Below are 20,146 nucleotides of genomic sequence, written 5' to 3' on the forward strand. Positions count from 1 at the left end.
TAGGTGCCTAATACAGGATTCCCTGCAGGCCATGGGCTGGGACACCAAGCGTTACAGCCCATCAGTCTCTCACTGGACTTGGCCCAAAAGTTGCTAATCCGACACCAACAATGGTTTGTCTGTTTTGTTTTGTTTCCTGTTTTTGCTTTAAATAGTAATGATGAACCTGATTAGCTGCAAGATAGCAGATGCTATGGCAATATAAGATTTGAATAACAGATGTGAGAACAGACTCTGGCCTTGGTTTAAATGACATGTTATTTTTTTATTATTTAACATTTTCTTGGGCAATGTGAGCCACGTTTTCTGCTCTTTGAGAAACTCATTACTGAATAACACATTAAAAAAATCAGGACCATTATTATTTTATGCATGTATATATAAATCTGAGAAAATAAAATTGCTCTACCTAAAAGAACAGTATATATTTTTAAATAGGATACTGATCACAGAAAGGTTAAGCGATGAGCTAACAGAACTGATTATTTCTGTCATCTTGCCTAGGTAAAATAATCCAACATGATACTTAAACGTCAATAAAGGACATGTGTAAAGCTTTGTGACTTTAGGTTATGTATATGGCATAAAAATACAGAGTACGAATCACTACATTGAAAACCAGAGTATTTTAATGATTTTATTCTGACAAAAGCTGTCAATGGCTTGCACTTACAGATCTGAATTATATATAAACAGAAAACTGCATTTTTAAGTAAAAATCAATAACCTGGCCCTAGCTGTTTATGTCCAAGTTATTACTGGTCCATTGGCACCTTAGCAGTATGGAACTGTGTTGGATAACAGCACAAATGAGAAATTGAAGTTGATGGGTTTGCAAACCTAGTGAATGGAAAGGTGATGTTGCCTGAGCTATGGCAGAATGCACTCTGGAGCCCCTCAGCTTTCTCCTGTGAATTAACTTGTCTTGATAGGAACACGTGGGGATTCCTTGTGAGTACCCCAGCTTGCCCCATGATTCGGAAAGATGGTGGTCCCTGCTTATGATGCTTCTGTGAGGAGACTTAGGCCACATGTCAGGTCAAGATGACTGCAGATAGAGTCCTTTTGCTTTGGCAGGCACTGCTGGTAGCTGCTCTGGGAAGATTAGTCCAAATAGGTAAGAGCCTGCGGGGAAGCAAATTCCATTCTCGTAGAACCAGAGGTCTTCACCAAGGGCAAGCTACAAACCTAGGCTGGTTCCTTCCTTGCCACCCTGATACTGTTCTGCAGAGTGGCTTTGGAGACTACCTCTTCCGACAGACAACCTCCAACTCAGGATTTAGCCATGAAGCAGCATATAATCAAGAAAGCAGCACTGGCAATCTCCTTTAGTGTAGGAATGTGACTCCAGTGCTGATGGAGCATTTGCCATCGAGCTCCAGTAACTTCTTCCAACCAACAGAAAAATCTCTGAGGCAGGCTTGGCTGCCAAACATTACAGGCTTTGAAGTCTGCTGGCAGGTAAGAGCTGTATGTCAGTGACCTACAAAAACATCAAAAGGTATGTCAGGGAATGCTATTGTAAGGGCTGGAAATCTAAAAGAAAATCCTCAAAGACAGTATTAAAGGACTTCAAAGGTAGGAGATAAGTAGAAAATCAACAACACTGGTCAAAATCAGACAGAGAAACAAAAATTTTCTCTGACTTGAGTAGAAGTTAGAAAGGAAATGAAAGGGAGAAATATGTACTGCTTTTCAAGGTCACACGTGCACCTGTACTGTGTAAGCAACAGCTATCTTGTCTTCAAGGTGTATATATCAGTACACTCAGAATATAAATATATACAGTTAATGCCTCAAAAGGAGACTAATAATTGATACCCATATTTTTCTTTTTACTCACATATCTAAAGGTGCTTTATAATTTTTTTAACATCGTTTATCACAGTGTAGTGAGTATGTAATAGTGAAAGATACCATCGTTAAAGATCAGGTCCTTAATGTAATCTGCCCGAATCCAAATGTGGGACCTAAAAGACTCGAAGTGAAGGCATTAATGTAGGAAATTTACTCAGCTATGGATTAATCTCTATAGTATAAGGCTTTTTATAATCTCTGGTACTTTATAGCTTAACTAAGGATTTTTCAGCAATAAAAACCTAACATGAGAACATAGAATTTCTGTAGAAAGAACTTTGGAACTGGAAATAGGTAAGGCTTCAAAATAATGTCCAGGCTGCATAAGACCAAGAATCCAGTAAGACCAGTATCCTGCTTCTCATAATAGCCAGGAATGAATGCTTAACGAAGATATGAAACCCTGGACAGGAATATATAACACTTTCCCTGAGCTTCCAGCCATTTGCAGCTGAGAAACTTCCTCAGCCAAGCATAATTTCTTTATATCTAGTAATTCTCAGTAAAATTCTCTCCCACAAACTTGGGTAGTCCTCTCCTAAAACTAAACTTTTAGTAAACACAAATATCCTGTAGCAGGAAGCTCCCAGTTTTACAGACAGTGTGAATAATTACACCTTTTCCTTCCCCCCCCCCCACTCCTTAATTTAATTTTCCTACTTTTGACGCTCAAAAGTCACGGCTACTGTACTGAGATACAGACTGGGTTTCTGAATCTGGCCTCTGCCACCAAACCTGTCCTGTGAAGACAGGCTGTATCAGGACAAGCTGCAGGAATGGTTCCTCCATCAATGCCCTTGTGCAATGAGTGAAACAAATCAGAAGGGAGAAGGAAATAGCAGCAGCATATCATCTTGAACATCAAAATGACCATCTGAAGACATTTTCAAGATGCATTATAGCACACTTGTGTGTGCTATGTGTGGTTTACCATGCTTGCAGAGCGCACAGGGCTGTAGTTAAAATTCCACTGATAATTTTTTTCCTTTTTGTGAAGTTCTGTTTTCAATTTTCAGTGTGTAGCAGTGTTACCAAATATGGGAGAATCTGCTACCATTCTGGACTTGTATCACTGCCTCTGCACTGGAGATGCATAACAAATGGATTTTTTTTCTATTGCAGTGATAAGTACCGATTCCCTGTAGCCTCCAGTGGACAGAGAAGCTTACAGGCACATTGTACAGTATGTCAGATTTTTTCTGCTTTGCTTCTATCCAATTAAAAAAGAAAGACCAAGCTGTGAAAAGGAATGTTGAATATATCAGATATAGTAAGAAGGGTTAAGCTGTTCAGATCACCTTACTTCAGATGCAACATAACAACCACCACCCCCGTCCCCCCAGGAGGAAAATAAACATTTCCCTTGTCCCTAGGGTGGCAGCAAGCCCTAACAAGGAAAAGCAGGACACATTCCTTCCTTCCTTCCTTTATAACTAGTCACTGAATTGCTCCCAACACATTCCAGATCTGGTAGGATAGCCTAATTGTCTTCACCTGGAGGCCACTGCTTGAATTCCTGTCAGTTAATATAACACCTATGGAGTGAGGCACTGTGATTTCTTTCTGATGAAAGTGGATTATGTACCCAGACCCATGGTCATGAGCAGTTTCACAGTTTCATTTGCATACAAAGTTTTAGAAGTTTCCTGGGTGTAGCTGTGCCTATAAAAGTTTGAGTCTGTAAGTGTCATCAAACATAATTCCTCCCTAAAGAATTAGAACAGATACATGGAAGATGCAGAACTGTTTATTGTAATAAGTTGTGGTTATGAGTGAAATCTTTAATTGCTTCCTTTACAATGAAAGGTCTGTGCAAAGAAGGGAATGCTGCTAGTTTGCTTTCGTTGGTGGTGAAATAGGGAAATTTCCGTAACAATTCCTGATCAAGTCTGCAGTATTACTCCATAAGGCAGTTGAAATTTTGCGATGTCAGACAGCAATTCTTGTCACAGGTTGTTATCAACCAGTATTCTGGGTCATAATTCCCCATTTCTGTAGTTACAGATACCACTCACACAGAATGTCAAGAGGAGCCCCAAGATTCAAATCTTAATTCAGTAGTAAACCAGCAAGTTTATCCCCTTTTCCAAACAAGTAGTTAGGCAATTAGACTAGAAAAATAAAAATATTTAAGCATACAGACTTGAAGTAATTTGTCATTGTTATGTACTTGTTCTATTCCTACCATCATTTCTGAAGCATTTTGTAATAAGCTTTGAAACCGCACTTGTCTTGCCTGCTTGTGTTCCAAGTGAAGCAAAATGTTAATATTGTTACAGAAAAAGACCCTGGAATAGCACTAAACACAGCTGTTTCCTAGAAAACATTTTGATAGTGTGGTGAGGCATCAGGGAGTTCTCCTAGACAGCAGCTTATCACAACAGTGCATAGACAGCCAGAACAAGTTTCAACATAGACCAGTCATGACGGTCTTTACTCGTATGTCCACTGCAGAAGTGAATATACAGTGACCAGAAGGCCTCTAAGGCTTGAAAATCATGGTAAACATAATGCTAAAAGCAGTAAAAATGTGCAAGACCACAACCACGATGATAAGGAAGAATGAGAATATTAACAATTCTATTTTTACCCATCTTCACTGATTTATAAATTTCATTGAGTGGAATAATGATTTAATGCAAGACTTCTGACAGCAAAATGAGAGAATTACATAAGTGGGACACAAGTACAGAGGGGAAAGACAAAAAAAACATCTGAATAAGGAAAGGTATCTGTTTTACCAATGCTGTCCTGATATACCCCTAACTGTTAATCTAATCTGAACTAGCTTGAAAGCTTGTATGAACTAGAGCTTTGAATTCCCATGGATAAAGAAACAAATACTGCTTTTCGAAAACTGCATATAGTTATCATATGTTGCATATTCTTACGTATATCCTGTATCAACAAATCTATATTATGGGTTGTATTCAGATACTGGAAGCTATAGCTCTCAATCCTGTAGCTGCTTGTGATTAATTTCAAAATAAACCTGAGAGACAGAGGGGTCTTAAACATCTACAGGGCTCCTATTACAGTGAAATTAATGGTATTGTTTTCTTCTTAAGCTCAAAAGACTAAGTTCTGTGGCAAACAAAAAAAAGCATTTGACAGTGTTAGTCGCTTTATTTTAAAGATCACTCTCTGCATACCTATATGAGCTACTCAGTTATATAGGCATTTTAGGAACTTTCTTCTTTCTTTATGTAAAGAACGTTAACGCACCACAGGAAAGGAATGGAATACCTGCTTCTCAGATGTCTTATACAAATATGTTTCTTCATTGCTCCCATAACTCCTGAAGCATTCCCCAAAGTAGACCAACAAAGGCTGGTTTAACTACTAGGACAGCAGAAGGACTATTCTTATGAAATACACCTTTGGTAAATTAAACGAAAAATCAAGAGATCTGTAGATTATTAGCTCTGTAGTTCACTACTAATATTATTTCTGCACAGCATGTTTTACAGATGTTCCATAAAGACAAAGTTATGAAGGCAAAGAGGGCTATGCTGTTTCACCAGCGACAAGCCCCCACTGTACAGATGTTCACTCTGTAGTTAGCCCGCAGACCCCCTCACCTCTAGCACATACCCGAGCTTCAGGAATGGAGATGAGATGAATACAGATCAAGAAAATAACAAACCTGACTGTAGGATTTAAGTTAGCTGTCAAGATTAGAGCAAATACAGATACTGCCGGCCGTTAAGTGTACAGTATTTGCACGGATTATTTCCTTTAGCATTTACTTTTTCCAAGTGTTCTTAATCAAATGTAACCTTACGGCACCATCCTGCGGCACGCTGGCTAACTGCACGGCTCCCGGCGGCGCCTTCCCCGCTGCGCACCGGCTGCTCGCTCTCGAACACTGGTGGAGCAGAGGAGAGTTCAGAACTTGAGTTTCATGTCTTTTCTGTGACCAAGCATCACATCTGCTGCTCTAGTAAACTTTTACCTTATCCGTGGGAAAGTGGTTTGAAGGGAAAACAGTGTTCCCTACTATCCTAAAATCGATTCAAATCTACTCAACCCTTGGCAAGTATGATTAACACAAATAAAAAGTAGAAGTGGGAGATATGTGTTTGAAGAATTAAAACTCGGATTGGATGGGCTGAAAATCTTCATCCCAAAATCCTGAAACAAACTAGACTAAGACTACTGTGGGGTCGGTTCTGTGGGAAATATTTCAAATAAATACATAAAGTCAGGGTAGTATACGATTGTAGAACAGGCAACGCGGTATGACTGCATAAAGGAGGGAGAGGACAGAAGTGATTCATGTCTGAAAGGTCTCTGAATTTGACCTGAGTTGTCTGTAATAATTTGAAGCAAATAGCGAAGTGGTGAATAATCAGATGTAAAAGTAGACAAGACTACCACACCTGGCTGGCTGTTTTTCCAAAATAACTTTATTTTCTAGGCAAAGACAATGTGACACACTTCATTTAAGTGAATATTAATAAAAAATATTATGTAGTGCCACTCAGAAATTTATTAATGAAGCTGGCAAAGTTGGTAATTTTTATAAGGGTTATAATATATGCAACAAACTGGCAAAAAGTGGTAAGGTACTGAATGATTTTGGAACGGTGAACCCAGCTAGAAGAAAGCTATTAGATTTTAATATAGTCATTAATGACCTGCCATAGATGTTACCAGTGCTCTGTTGACAAAAAAAAATATTAGAAGGTATCATTTATACAGGATGATGACAAATGTGATACAGTTGTAAAAACGTCAGGATCTACTTATACCTGAGGTACTTCCTGCAGAAATAGGAGTGACACTGATAAGACTTTAAAATGGAATATTCAAGTAAATCAATATACAGAAAATAGACACGACACAGACATGTGCAGAAATGACTACTGAGGTGACCAAGGGAAGAAAAACAAAGGCTGAGTAATATTAGATGTGATCGTTGCATATAAATCTGTTAACTGAAGAGGGAGATCTGCTTAAGTGAAAGGGCAATGATGATGAACAAACCAGTTTAAACTGTCTTTTATAAATTAAGATTGGAATTTAGGAGAGATCCTAACCTACAGCAGTGAGTTTCTAGAACAGATTTCCAATTGGAACACGGGGACAAAACTTTCAATAGTGATCTAAACAAAGAAATGAGGTGATACAGTGCCTCCAATACCAGGAACTGGACTTGATCCACATCTCTTTCAAGTCTATGTTATTCTTATAATTATTCTGAAGATGAATTAGTTGTGCCTTTCTACAAATATCACCCTAGAATGTGAATTTATTAGCTTTACACTATTTGTGTTTTAGCCCCCAATTGACTTGAAAACTTCTGGGGAGAAAACCAGACTTATACAGCATGATAAGCATAGCACCACTCTCCAGTGCTAATCCTGAACAAACTGTCCTTCAGGAAATGTCATTGAGTCTTCCATAAGCTGTCAGCCCAGTCTCACCTGCGGTGGATCAGAGATTTCCCAGATGACCATATCCACTAAAGACTGGTTGGATACCTTAACTTATTAGAGCCAGCTAAGAAGAAGCTGAATGCTACCTTCAAAAGGTAAGAATGTAGTTAAAGAAGATATTTATACTGGAACGGCTATACAGTGAATGGTCACAAGCATAGTGAAATTTCTGGGTTTATGGCATAGGTTCATTTATAGTTTTGTGCCATTATTAGGTTCTTGTGTACATTATGATTGCCTTGGAAGAGCAAATAAAAAAAAATCCACAGCCAAACTGGCTATGGAAAGAGCTAGTTTGGCTTTGCAACCCAAGTACTCACTAACATGTATACAGCAATTCCGAGTTCTTTTGCAGAACACTGTTTTTATTAATCAGTATCTGGGAGGAGGAAAACTAGAGTAACTGTGTTTTGGGTGGGTGTTAGAGTATTTATTGCTGCTGGAGGACACTATGTAGCTTTAAAGCAAACCTTAGAGCACTTTAATCCTTATTCTCATGTTTGCTCCACTTTTTTATTAGTTCTCTTGCAATTTGTGCTATTTTATTTTAGTTCAGTGATGGAATTCTGAAAACAGTAAATTCCAAAAGCACAAGTGAAAATACCCTCAAAATGTTAGCACTATGTTCACTGTAGGACTACATTTTGCATTCAAAAGAAAGATGATGAATTTAGAATTTTTTGAGAAGAACCTTAATTTGGATCATTGTCCAAAAGTCTGGAAGACGAATTAAACTTTATTGAACCAGTGAAGTAATGCTTATGTGACCACAACTGAACGCAATGAAGTTGGAGTCTAAGACTTGTTACTGTGAATGGGAGGTCCCATTATTCACCTCTAGAACTTACAAGGAACAATCATTATTACTTTAAATTACAATTGTAGTAACCACCCCCCCCCTTTTCTCTTTCCTCCTTCTCTAGACTTTTCTTGTTTGTTTTAACCTTTTCTTCTGAGATCCCTATTACTACTTTCCTCGACGCAAGGTAGGAGTAAGTGCTCTGCTTTCCTTAAGAGCCTATGTTATTCAGGCACATACTCTTTTCCTCATGGATATTCTCCTTCCAGCAGCAGAGAGAGCACAGGCTATGGTTGTACTACGTTGCTACACAAACCTTATTTCTGTTACGAATAAAGGTTTCAGATTTTTGTTACTGAGAAAATCTTGGGAAAAGTAGAGACACATGTTTCTTAAGATGTAAAGGTCTCTGGAATTGGAACAATTGCTTTAAGCTGCGAGATAGCACAAAAGATAACCCTGTTGAGTATCGATTTGAGAAACGGCAATTTCAATTGTACCTGAAGTAAACTCTGCAAAATGTGCCTGCAAGAACTACTCGGCCCCTGTGTGTCTTGATCTCTTGCCTGCTTTTAGCAGTTTTATTCATCCTCCTCCTATGCAGGACTACAGGGCTTCTTGGACTGAAAGATATTTCAACAATGCAATCTGGACCACATAACTGCTCTGCTGCTCGTTTACCCTGGTAGTCATACGATTTAAGCCCTAGGATTTACAATTTCAGATTACAAAAAGAAATATATATTAAGGGTAAAGATTAGGGCACAGGCATTTCTGAAGGTCAAATGTATGCACAACTAAGTTTAGGAAAAGAATTAGAAGCATTAAGTTAATATTTCTTCTTCCTTAGTTATCATACACAGCTATGAAAGGTGTGGTCCATATGTAGTATTTGGTTACTTCTGCTGCCTGTTTATGCTATTGCCATCAAGTTAGTGTGAGATAAACTAGCGTGTGAACATTCAGTGCATTAACTAAGTTGTGATAATAACACAGAAACATGTCTTTACTTGTGGTAAAAACTCACTCTCATCTTATTTCAGATAACAGGGCAACTGGCAGTTGACATTTGACTTGGAATGATGTAATTTGGATGATTATTTACTTAATAGTTAAAACTGTGTACCTTCTATTTATATATTCTGCATTAAGATGGACTGTGTGGGTTCAGTCTTGCTGAGCTGGAGCAAAGAATCCTGCCCTACCTTATAAACTCTGCCTTAGCTGGCAGGCGAGAGGGTGAGCTTTCAGCTGCGGCTTAGGGTGTAGCTCTATGTAGGAAGGAACAGAGAATTTTCTCACGTTGGTTAGAGACATACAACTTTATGCCTTAAGGCAGAAGAGTAATAGCATTTTTTTTTCGTTCCGCCAGAACGGGATAAAACTTTGCCATTTATTTTTTCTATGAAAGAAAGGTAAATTTATTTTCTATACCAAAAAAATGTGCATATGTATCTGTGTATTATGTTTCTGTGTATTTATATATACACATGCACACATATGTATATTTACCTACATACAGAAACTTCCACCATTTTTTTCTAAAACAGGTTAAACACTGGCCTATATAGCATGAGGGCAACTGTCATGATGGCTATCACATTTGGACAGTTATGTACACTATACTCCCTGGTGAATTCAGTTTCAAATTTTAATTTCCAGTGGACATGAGCCACACTAGAAAGCCCTGTAAGCAGTATCTTTACATGCTGAACAAGTTAAAAGACGTTTAACAGCAAGCACTGTCTTCAGTACTAGCAATCTATGTAACTTCTCCTAGTGATCTGGCTTTAAATGTACTGTTTATCAGTAGTATCACAAACTATTAGTAGTAGCAAGATGTAATATTAATAAATTTGCAGCAAAAATTATTTGTTGCAGATATTAGCAGCAATATGTAATATTAGTATGTAGTAGTAATAATAATAACATGTAGTAACATGTTTCTAAAAAAATAGAAAAAAAATAAAATAAATAAGTAGAACACCAACAGTCTATTTCTATATATATTCATGGAGAGGAGCTTCATATCTTTTAAAATTTTTACTGTTTTCTTCACATTCTTCAGGGGTCTACTTTCTGTCTCCTCCTCTGCTGTTATTGATCCTATGCTTATTTAACAAAAGCCTACTTGTTTCATGTTTCTGAATTTTACTCATTAAATTACATATTTTGTTACCTATTCTGCAATATGTATTAGGAACATATTTCTTCCTGCATGCTCCATACAACTAAGAGGTTCACTACGTTAATAACCCTGCTGCCCTGGCCTTTTTCATAGCTCTCATTCTTTGCTGAAGACCATCTGGATGATCCTGAAGGTACCCTACAGTCCTGATTTTTATGATTCTATGATCTTTAATCAACACTGAGATCTAGTCTCTCTTGGTTTCCTCAATCAAATTTAAAGATCCACCACTTCTGTACAGTTCCACTACATTCTCTATTTTCTTATCACTGGACAAGCGTCACCATTCACGAGTAGCACCTTTCCTCATTGCTTCCTACTCTGTTACCAATGCATTCTGTTTCAAAACTGTGAGTAAGTTCAAATGCTTTGGGAGAGGAAGAAGGCAACTAGATCCTATCTACTGAGAGATTTTTGGATTCAAAGATTACAGATCTAAACCAACACCTCAATTATGGCAACTACTGGAAGCCAGAGCATGCACCTTTTTGCAGAAAAAAACCACCCACCTTTTTTTCAGAAAATGCTACTAAGTAAAGCATCTGGATTCTGCACGTGTGTCTTCTGGGATAGTCCCAAATAAGTCTGCCACAAAAGTAGTCTAAAACTTCTCAAGAAACTTGAATCAAGGCTGTATCAGGATTAAACCTTTAATTATATGCCTTCATGTTTTTAGCCCAGTATTGCTGCTTCATTCAGTGACTAGATAGTTATTCAGTATTCATTTGTAGTATTAAATTAATTTGTAATCAGTATCTAGCATTAGACTTTAATGAACATCATCCAAATATAATGCAAAATTTAAAAATATATTATTAAATGCTAAGTATTTTTTAAAATCCTATGTTTGGGTTTTTTTAAACTGCTATTTTAAAGAAAGCTCCACCTAACTGCAACACTTAGTAGCACAGAACACTTTGGCAAATACAGCTCTGATGTATCTCATGATATTCCGGAAAAAATGGGGGAAAATGCAATTATAGGCCAATTTTGAATGTGTTAGATAACTTACCCTGGGGCAGCATCCTACAGTGATTCTGTGACAGAGTTAAAGTGATAGTTCAGATCACTTTATCAGCATTTATCTGCCTTAGCTACAGAACTGTCATTTTTCTTCCCATCATCACCTGCCTCATACGCTATGTCTCAGAATTTTCGTAATATACAACAGAGCAGGCTTGTAGGCAACAGCCTACTTACCTATACAATCCTAATCCAGTACAGGTTCATGCAAGAAGGGAACTGGATTTTTTTTGCCTGCAGAAAAGGAGACTGAGGGGAGACTATCGCTGTCTATAACTACCTGAAAGGAGGTTGTAGCAAGGTGGGTGCCAGTCTCTTCTCCCAAGTAACATGCGATAGGACACAAGGAAAAGGCCTCAAGTTGTGCCAGGGAAGGTTTAGATTGGATTTTAGGAAACATTTCTTCACCAAAACGGTTATCAAGCATTGGAATAGGCTGCCCAGGGAAGCAGTTGACTACACCATGCCTGGAGGTGTTTGAAAGACTTGTAGGTGTGGGACTTAGGGACATGGTTTAGTGGTGGACTTGGCAGTGTCAAGTTTACAGTTGGACTCAATGAACTTAAAGGTCTTTTCCATCTTGAATAATTCTATGACTCTAAGAACTGCACTCCCAGTCAAATATTTTGCCATCATGTTTCCCTCGTCTCCTCCACCATGAATTGCTAGCCCAGGTACCACAGGCACCTGGTCCAGCCAGTTCCATCTCACATCTCCTCATTAGATTTAAGTTGCTTTCTTTCAGCCTTTTTCTTCTCCAGTCAATTAGCTCTAAATCCCTCCTTTCTGTTTTGCTCAGTAGCTCCATGTCATCCTCCTGTTTTGCAACACACATCCTGGTCTGCTTTTCTTGCCTAATCATTTAATTCCCTCCCAGTATCAGGATCATTGTTCAGCCTGTCTAATCTCCTTGCTCAACTGGTCTCTAGGTCCTCCTTCCACTAGCTTCCTGACCCGAGGTGGCTCAGCCTCCCTTCTTAAATACTGTCTTGCTTAGCCACTCTAGTTTCTGTAGCCCTTCTTCACTGATTCCTTGTCAAGCCATTTATTTCTCTTCCACTCTCAGTCTTGGTTCATCCTAATGCATTTCTTTCATCCCTTATCTGGTTTTATCCCCCTGCATTCAGATCGGTGGGATCATTCCTAAAGCCAAAACCTGTTGCCTGTGCTCAGTCCCCATGCATAGCTGCATTTCGGTATAAAACACCCATTGCAGGAAAAGCCTTTGAGCTTGCATAGTAGATGACTGCTTAGTCTGTATGGAGGAAGGTTGCAGAGACTTGGATAATATGATCTGTAAGGAAACTGATGGTGCATGATCTGAATATACAAAATGATGGAATCTCCAGCCCTGTTGGTAGCCCAAAGCCAAGAATTGTTACAGAAGGCATACAAATCCATTTTTCAAAAGTCAATACTTCGGCAGTGTGAAGGAGCACGTGAAAAGCCTGTTCTATAATGCTATATGGATACCATGTACGACCTCTTATTAGTGTATAAGAGCAGACCATTAAGCTCCTAGAATGCTGAATGACTCTGACATGGTTAATGAGAAGGGCTGCTATAATCACTATCAACTTACGAAACAATGGGTGGAGATAGGAGTTCAATTTTAGAAACCCACTTCAAGTTACCACATTGCTTCTCCACCTTCTACCTTTCCTCAGCTAGTGTGTAGCAAAATGATAATCGAGTCTGACTGTTAATAGATGCAAAGTATTGCATACAGAGGAGAAATGATAATTCTACTTCAATTCTCAAAAAAAAAAAAATATCTGAACTATATTGACTCAAAACAATGATTAAGAAATACTGTACTTGCCAAGGATAGAAGTTTATTGTGTAAAAAGTGCTGAACACTAAATAGTTTAAAAGTCTCCATAGTGAGACAAAGTAGGAGAGAGTAGTTTCCAGGAATGTGCCAATAGGGAGAAGAGTTTTGCAGAGTCTAAAAACTGAACCCTCACTATTGATCTTTCACGGTGATCAAATAAGAATAGATCTGGACACATAATATATTAAAATCCTTGTTCTGTATATTAGCATCCATTCTACATTACCGATGTTAAAAACATACTGTTTCTAAAGAACACATCACCATAATATACATTTGTGGCCACAGCTGCTGGAAAACAGAAAGATGGGTCTGATGAAGTCATTAAGGTTTAAACTTAATGTCTGATACCTGTTGGCCAAATATGAGAGAGGGATATGAATCCTTTCTAAGGCGTTAAAACAATTCAAGCTTCATCACCTGGAATAAGAAGGAACCATAGCATAAACAGTGATGATGACACTGCTTTTCAAAAGTTATGTGTCTCTTGTATAAGCTAGTCTTTGCCAAATTGCAGTCTGCATTGCAAAGCATGGTGATAAAGCACAATGACCTAAAAGCTTGTTACATTTCCGTAATATATTGAAACTAATTTATTTTTCCATTGCTTCATTCTTGGAAATAATTGGACCACATTGGCATGACATCTTTTATGAAATAAATTAATATCCAAGCCAAGGCAGAAAATTTCTGCCAACTTTCAGTTTGCATCATTATAAATCAGCAAAGATATAAACAGCTGAAAAGCACTACTCATAAAGGAATTGTGGCGCAATCTCAATAAAAGAATTACAGCTCTACCTAGGAAACAGGACTCAGTTGTAAACCTATTTTAAATGCTTTTGTTTAAATTACTGAATTCAGATATCAAACTTGACTCCTTGAATTTGCTAATATCCATTTCTTTGTTCGTGAATTTGTTCATTAATGCCTTTTGGGTAAAACATTCCTTAAAAACTTCCTTCATTTTTCTCACTTTTTCATGGAAAAGAGAACTGTTTTTTAACCAAGCATTATTCTAAGTACGATAGGAAGTTAACATTGATGACTTCTCTGGTCTTCTACTTTATGTATTTAATAAAACAGAAAACAACACAATACTTGAGATAAGCTAGAAATAAATGTTGGCTTTCAGATAATCAAACGGTGTCAAAATCAAACTGAGCTGTGATTCACTTCAGGAAAAAATGGAACAAGCTAAACAGGAACATTTAGTTTCAGTTACCATTTTTCTACCCACTCACTTAGTCCAAACTAGGTATGCAAGTGAAGCACAAAATTCTAACTGACACTGTTAAGAAATGCAGAGTACTGCATTTTGGAGGGAAAAAACTAATTCTGTACTTATTTCACACAGATTGTCCAACAATATTGACTCATGAAAGGAGTATCAGCATTCTAAGCATCAATATGGACAGCTCAGTGAAGACGTTTTTCTGTAAAACAGTCAAAACCAGAAACCAACTAATAGGAAAAGCAAATGAAAACAGCAGGCAAAATAAAACTGAATTCTTACTACAAATCTGTGCTTTGCTCTCATCTGAAATAGTAGGTGCGCTTTCTGGACCAGCAGACTATGAGTAATTATAGTACTTAATGACAACAAAAATTAGAATGCGTGTCAAACACTGTACTTTAGAACTAAACCAGTGTGTAAATGTTTGAAACACATTAACATCCACATAGTAAGATCCACTATGAAAGCAGATATGTGGAGTCTATACTGCTCTTATGTATGATACTATCAATGTACAGACAGGAGACAAGATAATTTCTGAGTCTAGTCTTATAGTGGTAATTCCTATGTACTTCCACATTTTCACCTGGAATTTTAAATTTATGAGCTGTGCTTACAAAAAATGAACTGCCACCTTGTATTTTGGAAAGGCATGAGGTATTAAGTAGCGGTAAGGGTTGTTTTTATAGAGGATAGATCATAGTCACATTAAAAAAACAGGCGTATACAGCAAAAAATACAGTCAGAAATCAAGGAAATGCAGAAAGTAGAATTCTGTGTAGCAATTAAACTCTTGTGGGTTGTGGTGTCAATTAGTGAAGATGAGAACAAATACTCCCATCCCCATACAGTGGGAAAGTAAGGCAGTGATGGCACAGAAAGTCTGCAAACATCAATATATTTAAAAGCTGATGCTCTGTACATCCTAAGCTCTCAAAGCTTTTTTTTTTTCCTACACACCCCTTCTCCCAGATTTTACTTTCTGCTCAGGAAGACTCCTTCTTGCATCTTAAGCTCCTGTAACATCCCAGTCATCTGGGAGGCATGCAGGAGGTGGGTAAGAAAAGGGCAAGAACAAGAGAAAACACGAGGTACAAAGAAATGGAAGCATATCTTCTCTTTCTGTTCTGCAGATCAAAGAAAGTTTATGTCCATTTCAATTTCACCCTGTAGGCCCCACTCTGAAGATCAAACCTGTGTTATAATCAGCATATGTTTCATGGAGGTGGAGGCTTATGGATTTTGAGTGGCTGATACCATATCCATACTGTTTCACCCACACTGGAGTTTCAAGTTGTATGAAGTGACTAAACATACAAGGATTCCATTTGGTTGATATTAGCTGTATTAATGAGGCTGTCATTGGGAATATTCTGTATCATTATTCATATATACACATATATGAACTGATACATAATTAAATGTAGCTCAACTTCAGAGGTATAATTTCCTTCTGTTAGAAATCAAGCAACAAACATGCTCTGATATAGCACTTCAGTAGAATGTCAAAACCTTATCACTTAACGGTGATGACTGCATTAACAGAGCAGTTCATTAATTTCCCTGCAAACCATGCCAAATTCTACAACTAAGAGATACACCTAAAAGATAACACAGATTTCACAAAAAAGACCACATCAATCCCTGGAACTGTCCTTGCTCCACTAGTTACTAAGTTTTCAAGAATCATAGTACTTTACGTAGCATTAAACAAGTGACCAATCTTACCGAATGTATATGGACTTAAAAATTAAGCAAGTGCAAGCCTACGGAATGGAGACCAGCACTATACAAACTACCTTCACACTTAACATACATGGTACAGTTTGTACCTTACAGCTTACCTCAACTTACATAAATTAATCTCACTCTTCTGCCACCTTTCACAACATTTGTAAATTGCTCTTCATGATACTAATATGTTACATTGGACCTAAAATAAACAACATGATTTTTCATTTAATTATTAGATGATATGTTGTTCTCAGAATATAGCTGGGTGTTGTATGCCAAGTGCCAACAGCAAATAATACAGGTTCTTCCTGTTCTGAGAGAAACCAGATCAGGGCATCTTCTTATTTGTTAAGCTAGACTCCATTTAAAAAAAAAAAGTATTCACATAACTATTAGTGGGGCAAAATATACACTCCATAACAATTTTTTATATTCCTGACTTTGACTTCTTAAAACTTGACTGGATAAAATCAAGACTGACTGAGAACATAACTTGAGAATCTGAACTGTTTAGCGATTTTATTACTGCTTTTTATTAAGTAGACTTTTTTTAAAAAAATATGTGAAATTGAAGAACTGCTTAGGCAGAAAGATACTGCTGCTTAACACTTCAGACACAGGACCATAGCCTAACACTCACTGTTATGAAATCTGACGTCCATTATAGGGTTTTAAGGCTTTAATAGCAAATATGTGTTTTAATTCCTACAGGCTTCAGTCTTCCAGAGTACACTTTCTGGTTTAAATAGCTTGCTTTCTATGGATATTCTTACATATTTGGTAAAAAGTTTGAACCATTGGACCATCTTAAAACCACAGTTGGCAATTTGATGTTGCTTCTTCAGAGAAACTACACACAGGATTATTAATACAGGTGACAGGCATGGTACTCTTTGCTTTGTTTTCCTCCAAACTACCTTTCTACCTCTAGCTTTTACATTTGAAATAATTTGAATTAATGTTATTGTTATTTGCTACCTTGGAAAACTCTCACAGCTGACTTGTACAAGGAACACCAAGAAAACAAAATTGCTGCAACATACAAAGTATTAAAATGCAGCAGATTGCAGAACAAAGTAGGAGCTTTTGTCACAAAAGCATTTAATCAGTGTGGGTGATTTTATTGAGGATACGCTTAGCCATGAGTGTTGTTGGAAACTGATGAAATAATGGATCTATAAAAACCTCATGGTTTGAACTAAGTCCCCATTTATCAATCATGCTAACAAAGTTATTCTGAAAAAAGGCAACATGCAAGAGTGGAGGCCGTAGAAGAAACAGTGGAGGACTGGATGCAAGAGACAAGTTTCTTAGAAAATGATAGGTGTGTGTGAAATTATTTAAAGACAAGTTAAAAGAGAAAATATGTAATAGGACATGTATTGGCTAGCCTCAGAGAGTGGGATAAGGACACACTGCAAAAGACAAACAGAGCAGAATGCAAGTCATGCTGTCATGCAAACAACAAAGGTCAGCAAGGCCCAAATGAACGGACATTGTATGTAAACAGAGTTAGACTGTATTAGATAGCTAGTTCTGTTGAAGGGTACGATGAACCTAAGCATAAGGACAGAAGAGGCCTTGTAAAGAAATGTGTAGTAATATAGCACTCTTGGTCTCTGCACATATTGACATCAAAAGTAGCAGCAAAACTGTACTTCAAAGATTCAGTAAACCTGAAAACTTGTAGAAAAAATCACTTTTGTAATGATCTGAATATAAAAAGTTTAATTTGATGAAGAAACTAGCTCTTTTTAGGTTCTCACATTTACCTACTGCCAAAGTATCTAAGATTTAAAAAAACTAAGACATTTTTACAAACATTCATCTTATAAAACAAGATTAATTTATTAATGCTGTGTAATTCTGTTGCATATTTTCTTGAGGATCAGAAACAGTGTGTATATGATCCCCCGCCCCCAACACCAATGTACAGCAGGTATTGTGAAGAAGGGAGATTACTGATTTGTTCAAGGTCACAGAACAAGTGCCAGAGAACTAGATTCAGTAGTCCTGATATTTGGTATTTTGAGACCCCAGCTTTTACATCAAAACATAAATTTGCCCCCAAATGCCTGATGATACCAATGATGGGGAGGGGGAGAGGGAGAGAGAAAGAAAAGTGTATGTGGTGATTCACAATGAAGAAACAGGGATTACTTCTCATCGAACTGTAGCTTTGGCCCTGCTACTCCAGGCAAACACATCTGAACGAAATAGGAATGTTGTAAATGAACTGACCTATGCACACACTTTTATAGTCGTTAACAAAAGCATAACGTTCAAAGGTATTCAAACATTTTTAAAAGCCTGTATTAAAACCTCTTCTAGACTAAAAATAGAGACATCGATCCTAACCACCTTTTGATCTACATTTAAGTTTGACCAGATCGTTTTGTCATTTCAGTGTTAACTATTGCACTGATAAAGGCTGTAAAGATATAACTGACCAGTTCCTGTAGAAAGTCCAGCCACTTCATATAGGTTATCATGGGTCTTTCTGAGGGATATGCTTGGCCACTGGGGAAGATCAGTCTCAATACAGTTACACTGGCATGGGTGTTTTTGCTGATACATCTCGACTTGGCACACTGTTACTAACTCTGCTGGAAAAAGCACCTGTGTGACTGGTTTTGCAGGAGGCGGCTGGCTGGTGCCTCCCGCCGTGCCTGGCCTGGCGCTGCCGCTGACAGGGATGGTTTTCCTGGACTTACACAGGTGACAACTCATTCCGCCCTGTCTGAAAGTCAACCTTGGCAGCTCCCCTCACGGCCCTAAAAAAAAACACAAGAAAGACAGCATGGCAACGCTTGCACCAGAGTCTCTCTTAAAGGTTTATTTCCTATTGTCTCCGCGTTGACATGGCATTCATCATTCACACTCAGAAATCACACTGTACCCCTGCACAAAGACCCCTCACCCCGTGGAAGCGGATGACCGGAGCCCCACGGCAGGGGGTGCCAAGCCGAGGGTACCTGAGAAAAGTAAGGCGGAGGCGCAGGGGGCCACCAGGCCCCACAGCCCCTCCCGGCCTGGACAGCCGCCGGCGGCCTGAGGGGAAGCGCGGGGGGCCAGGCCCCACAGCCCCTCCCGGCCTGGACAGCCGCCGGCGGGCGGAGGGGGAGGCGCGGGGGCGCGCCCGCTGGGGTGGGACACGGGGGGGCGCGTTCATCAGCGCTGCCGCTGTTGCACAAGCTGCCCGCGCCGCCGGCTCCCCAGGCGCGGCCCGGCCCGGCCCGGCCCGGCGCGGCCCGGTCCGTCCTGCCGGCGGAGCGCCCCGCCCCCCTCCCGGCATTCCCCGCGCCCGCTCGGCTGGCCTCGGCTCCGCTGGGCTCCGCGGCTGTGCTTGCACCATGGCCGCCTACAGCAAGTACCTCACCGTGCGCCACTCCGCCGTCGCCGGCGCCGCCGCCGTCTGCGCGCTCCTCTGCCTGCTCAACAAGCGGCGGGCAGCAGCCCAGCACGGGTGAGCGGCGGCGGCGGGGCCGAGGGAGCGGCGGGGCCGGGGGCCGGGGCCAGGCCCGGGGTGCGCGGGGCGGGAGGGGCCGGGGGCCAGCCGCAGGCCGGGGGCGGGGGGCCGAGGCGAGCCGTAGCTCTGGTCGCCCCCCTCGGCCCGGCGGAGGGGCAGCCTGCGGCCCCGCTGCTGTGGGGCGCCGCGGCCGGCGCCCCCTCGCCGGGGAGGCGGCTCCTGTGGGGGTGGGTCAGGCTCCTTCCCCCTCCCGCCCTCCCTGAGGCGCGGTCGGTGCCGCGGTTGCGGGTGCCCAGCTGCCGCCACCTTGTTACTCAAATTATACTTGTTTCCTCCGTTTTCCTAACTGTGAGCTGATCTTAACGAACAGTTGACTCCTAGGGATGTCCTAGGACGCCATGTCTGCGTAGGCAAATAATGGACCCCAGCTGCTGGCTTAATGCTGCCGTGTGACAGTAAGGTACACGGGTAACAATTTCAGAGAGGTACTATGTGCTTATGTTGCTTATAAGGATGCCTTACCGGTGTACGTGGGCTAGGGTGTGTGTTTGTTCATCTCCTGTA

The 20,146-nt window shown here is 39.7% G+C and overlaps 1 protein-coding gene and 1 long non-coding RNA gene across 4 annotated transcripts in view; one reads left to right on the forward strand and one right to left on the reverse strand.

The window, feature by feature from the left end:
* Window positions 1-607: 607 nt before the first annotated feature.
* LOC130156856 (uncharacterized) lies at window positions 608-19,282 on the reverse strand. Of its 2 annotated transcripts, none has more exons than XR_008824627.1 (3): window positions 19,089-19,282; window positions 18,564-18,887; window positions 608-1,483 (listed from the first exon to the last, which is right to left on the reverse strand). It is a non-coding gene; the product is annotated as an uncharacterized LOC130156856 (long non-coding RNA). The 2 variants fall into 2 exon arrangements; XR_008824628.1 differs by having other exon boundaries at window positions 19,034-19,282.
* A 119-nt stretch (window positions 19,283-19,401) lies between these two features.
* The window catches only part of ABCD3 (ATP binding cassette subfamily D member 3), a 32,933-nt gene continuing 32,188 nt past the window's right edge, over window positions 19,402-20,146 (forward strand). Inside the window, exon 1 of one of the 2 annotated variants that reach the window (XM_056355763.1) lies at window positions 19,402-19,579. In XM_056355763.1, the coding sequence (XP_056211738.1) occupies window positions 19,467-19,579 (113 nt within the window). In that variant the 5' untranslated portion in view covers window positions 19,402-19,466. Of the gene's footprint in view, window positions 19,580-19,876; window positions 20,043-20,146 lie in introns of those variants that run through there. The other variant, XM_056355766.1, reaches the window with a different exon arrangement.

This window comes from Falco biarmicus, chromosome 11 (genome assembly GCF_023638135.1).
Source record: "Falco biarmicus isolate bFalBia1 chromosome 11, bFalBia1.pri, whole genome shotgun sequence".
Classification (NCBI taxonomy): Eukaryota; Metazoa; Chordata; class Aves; order Falconiformes; family Falconidae; genus Falco; species Falco biarmicus.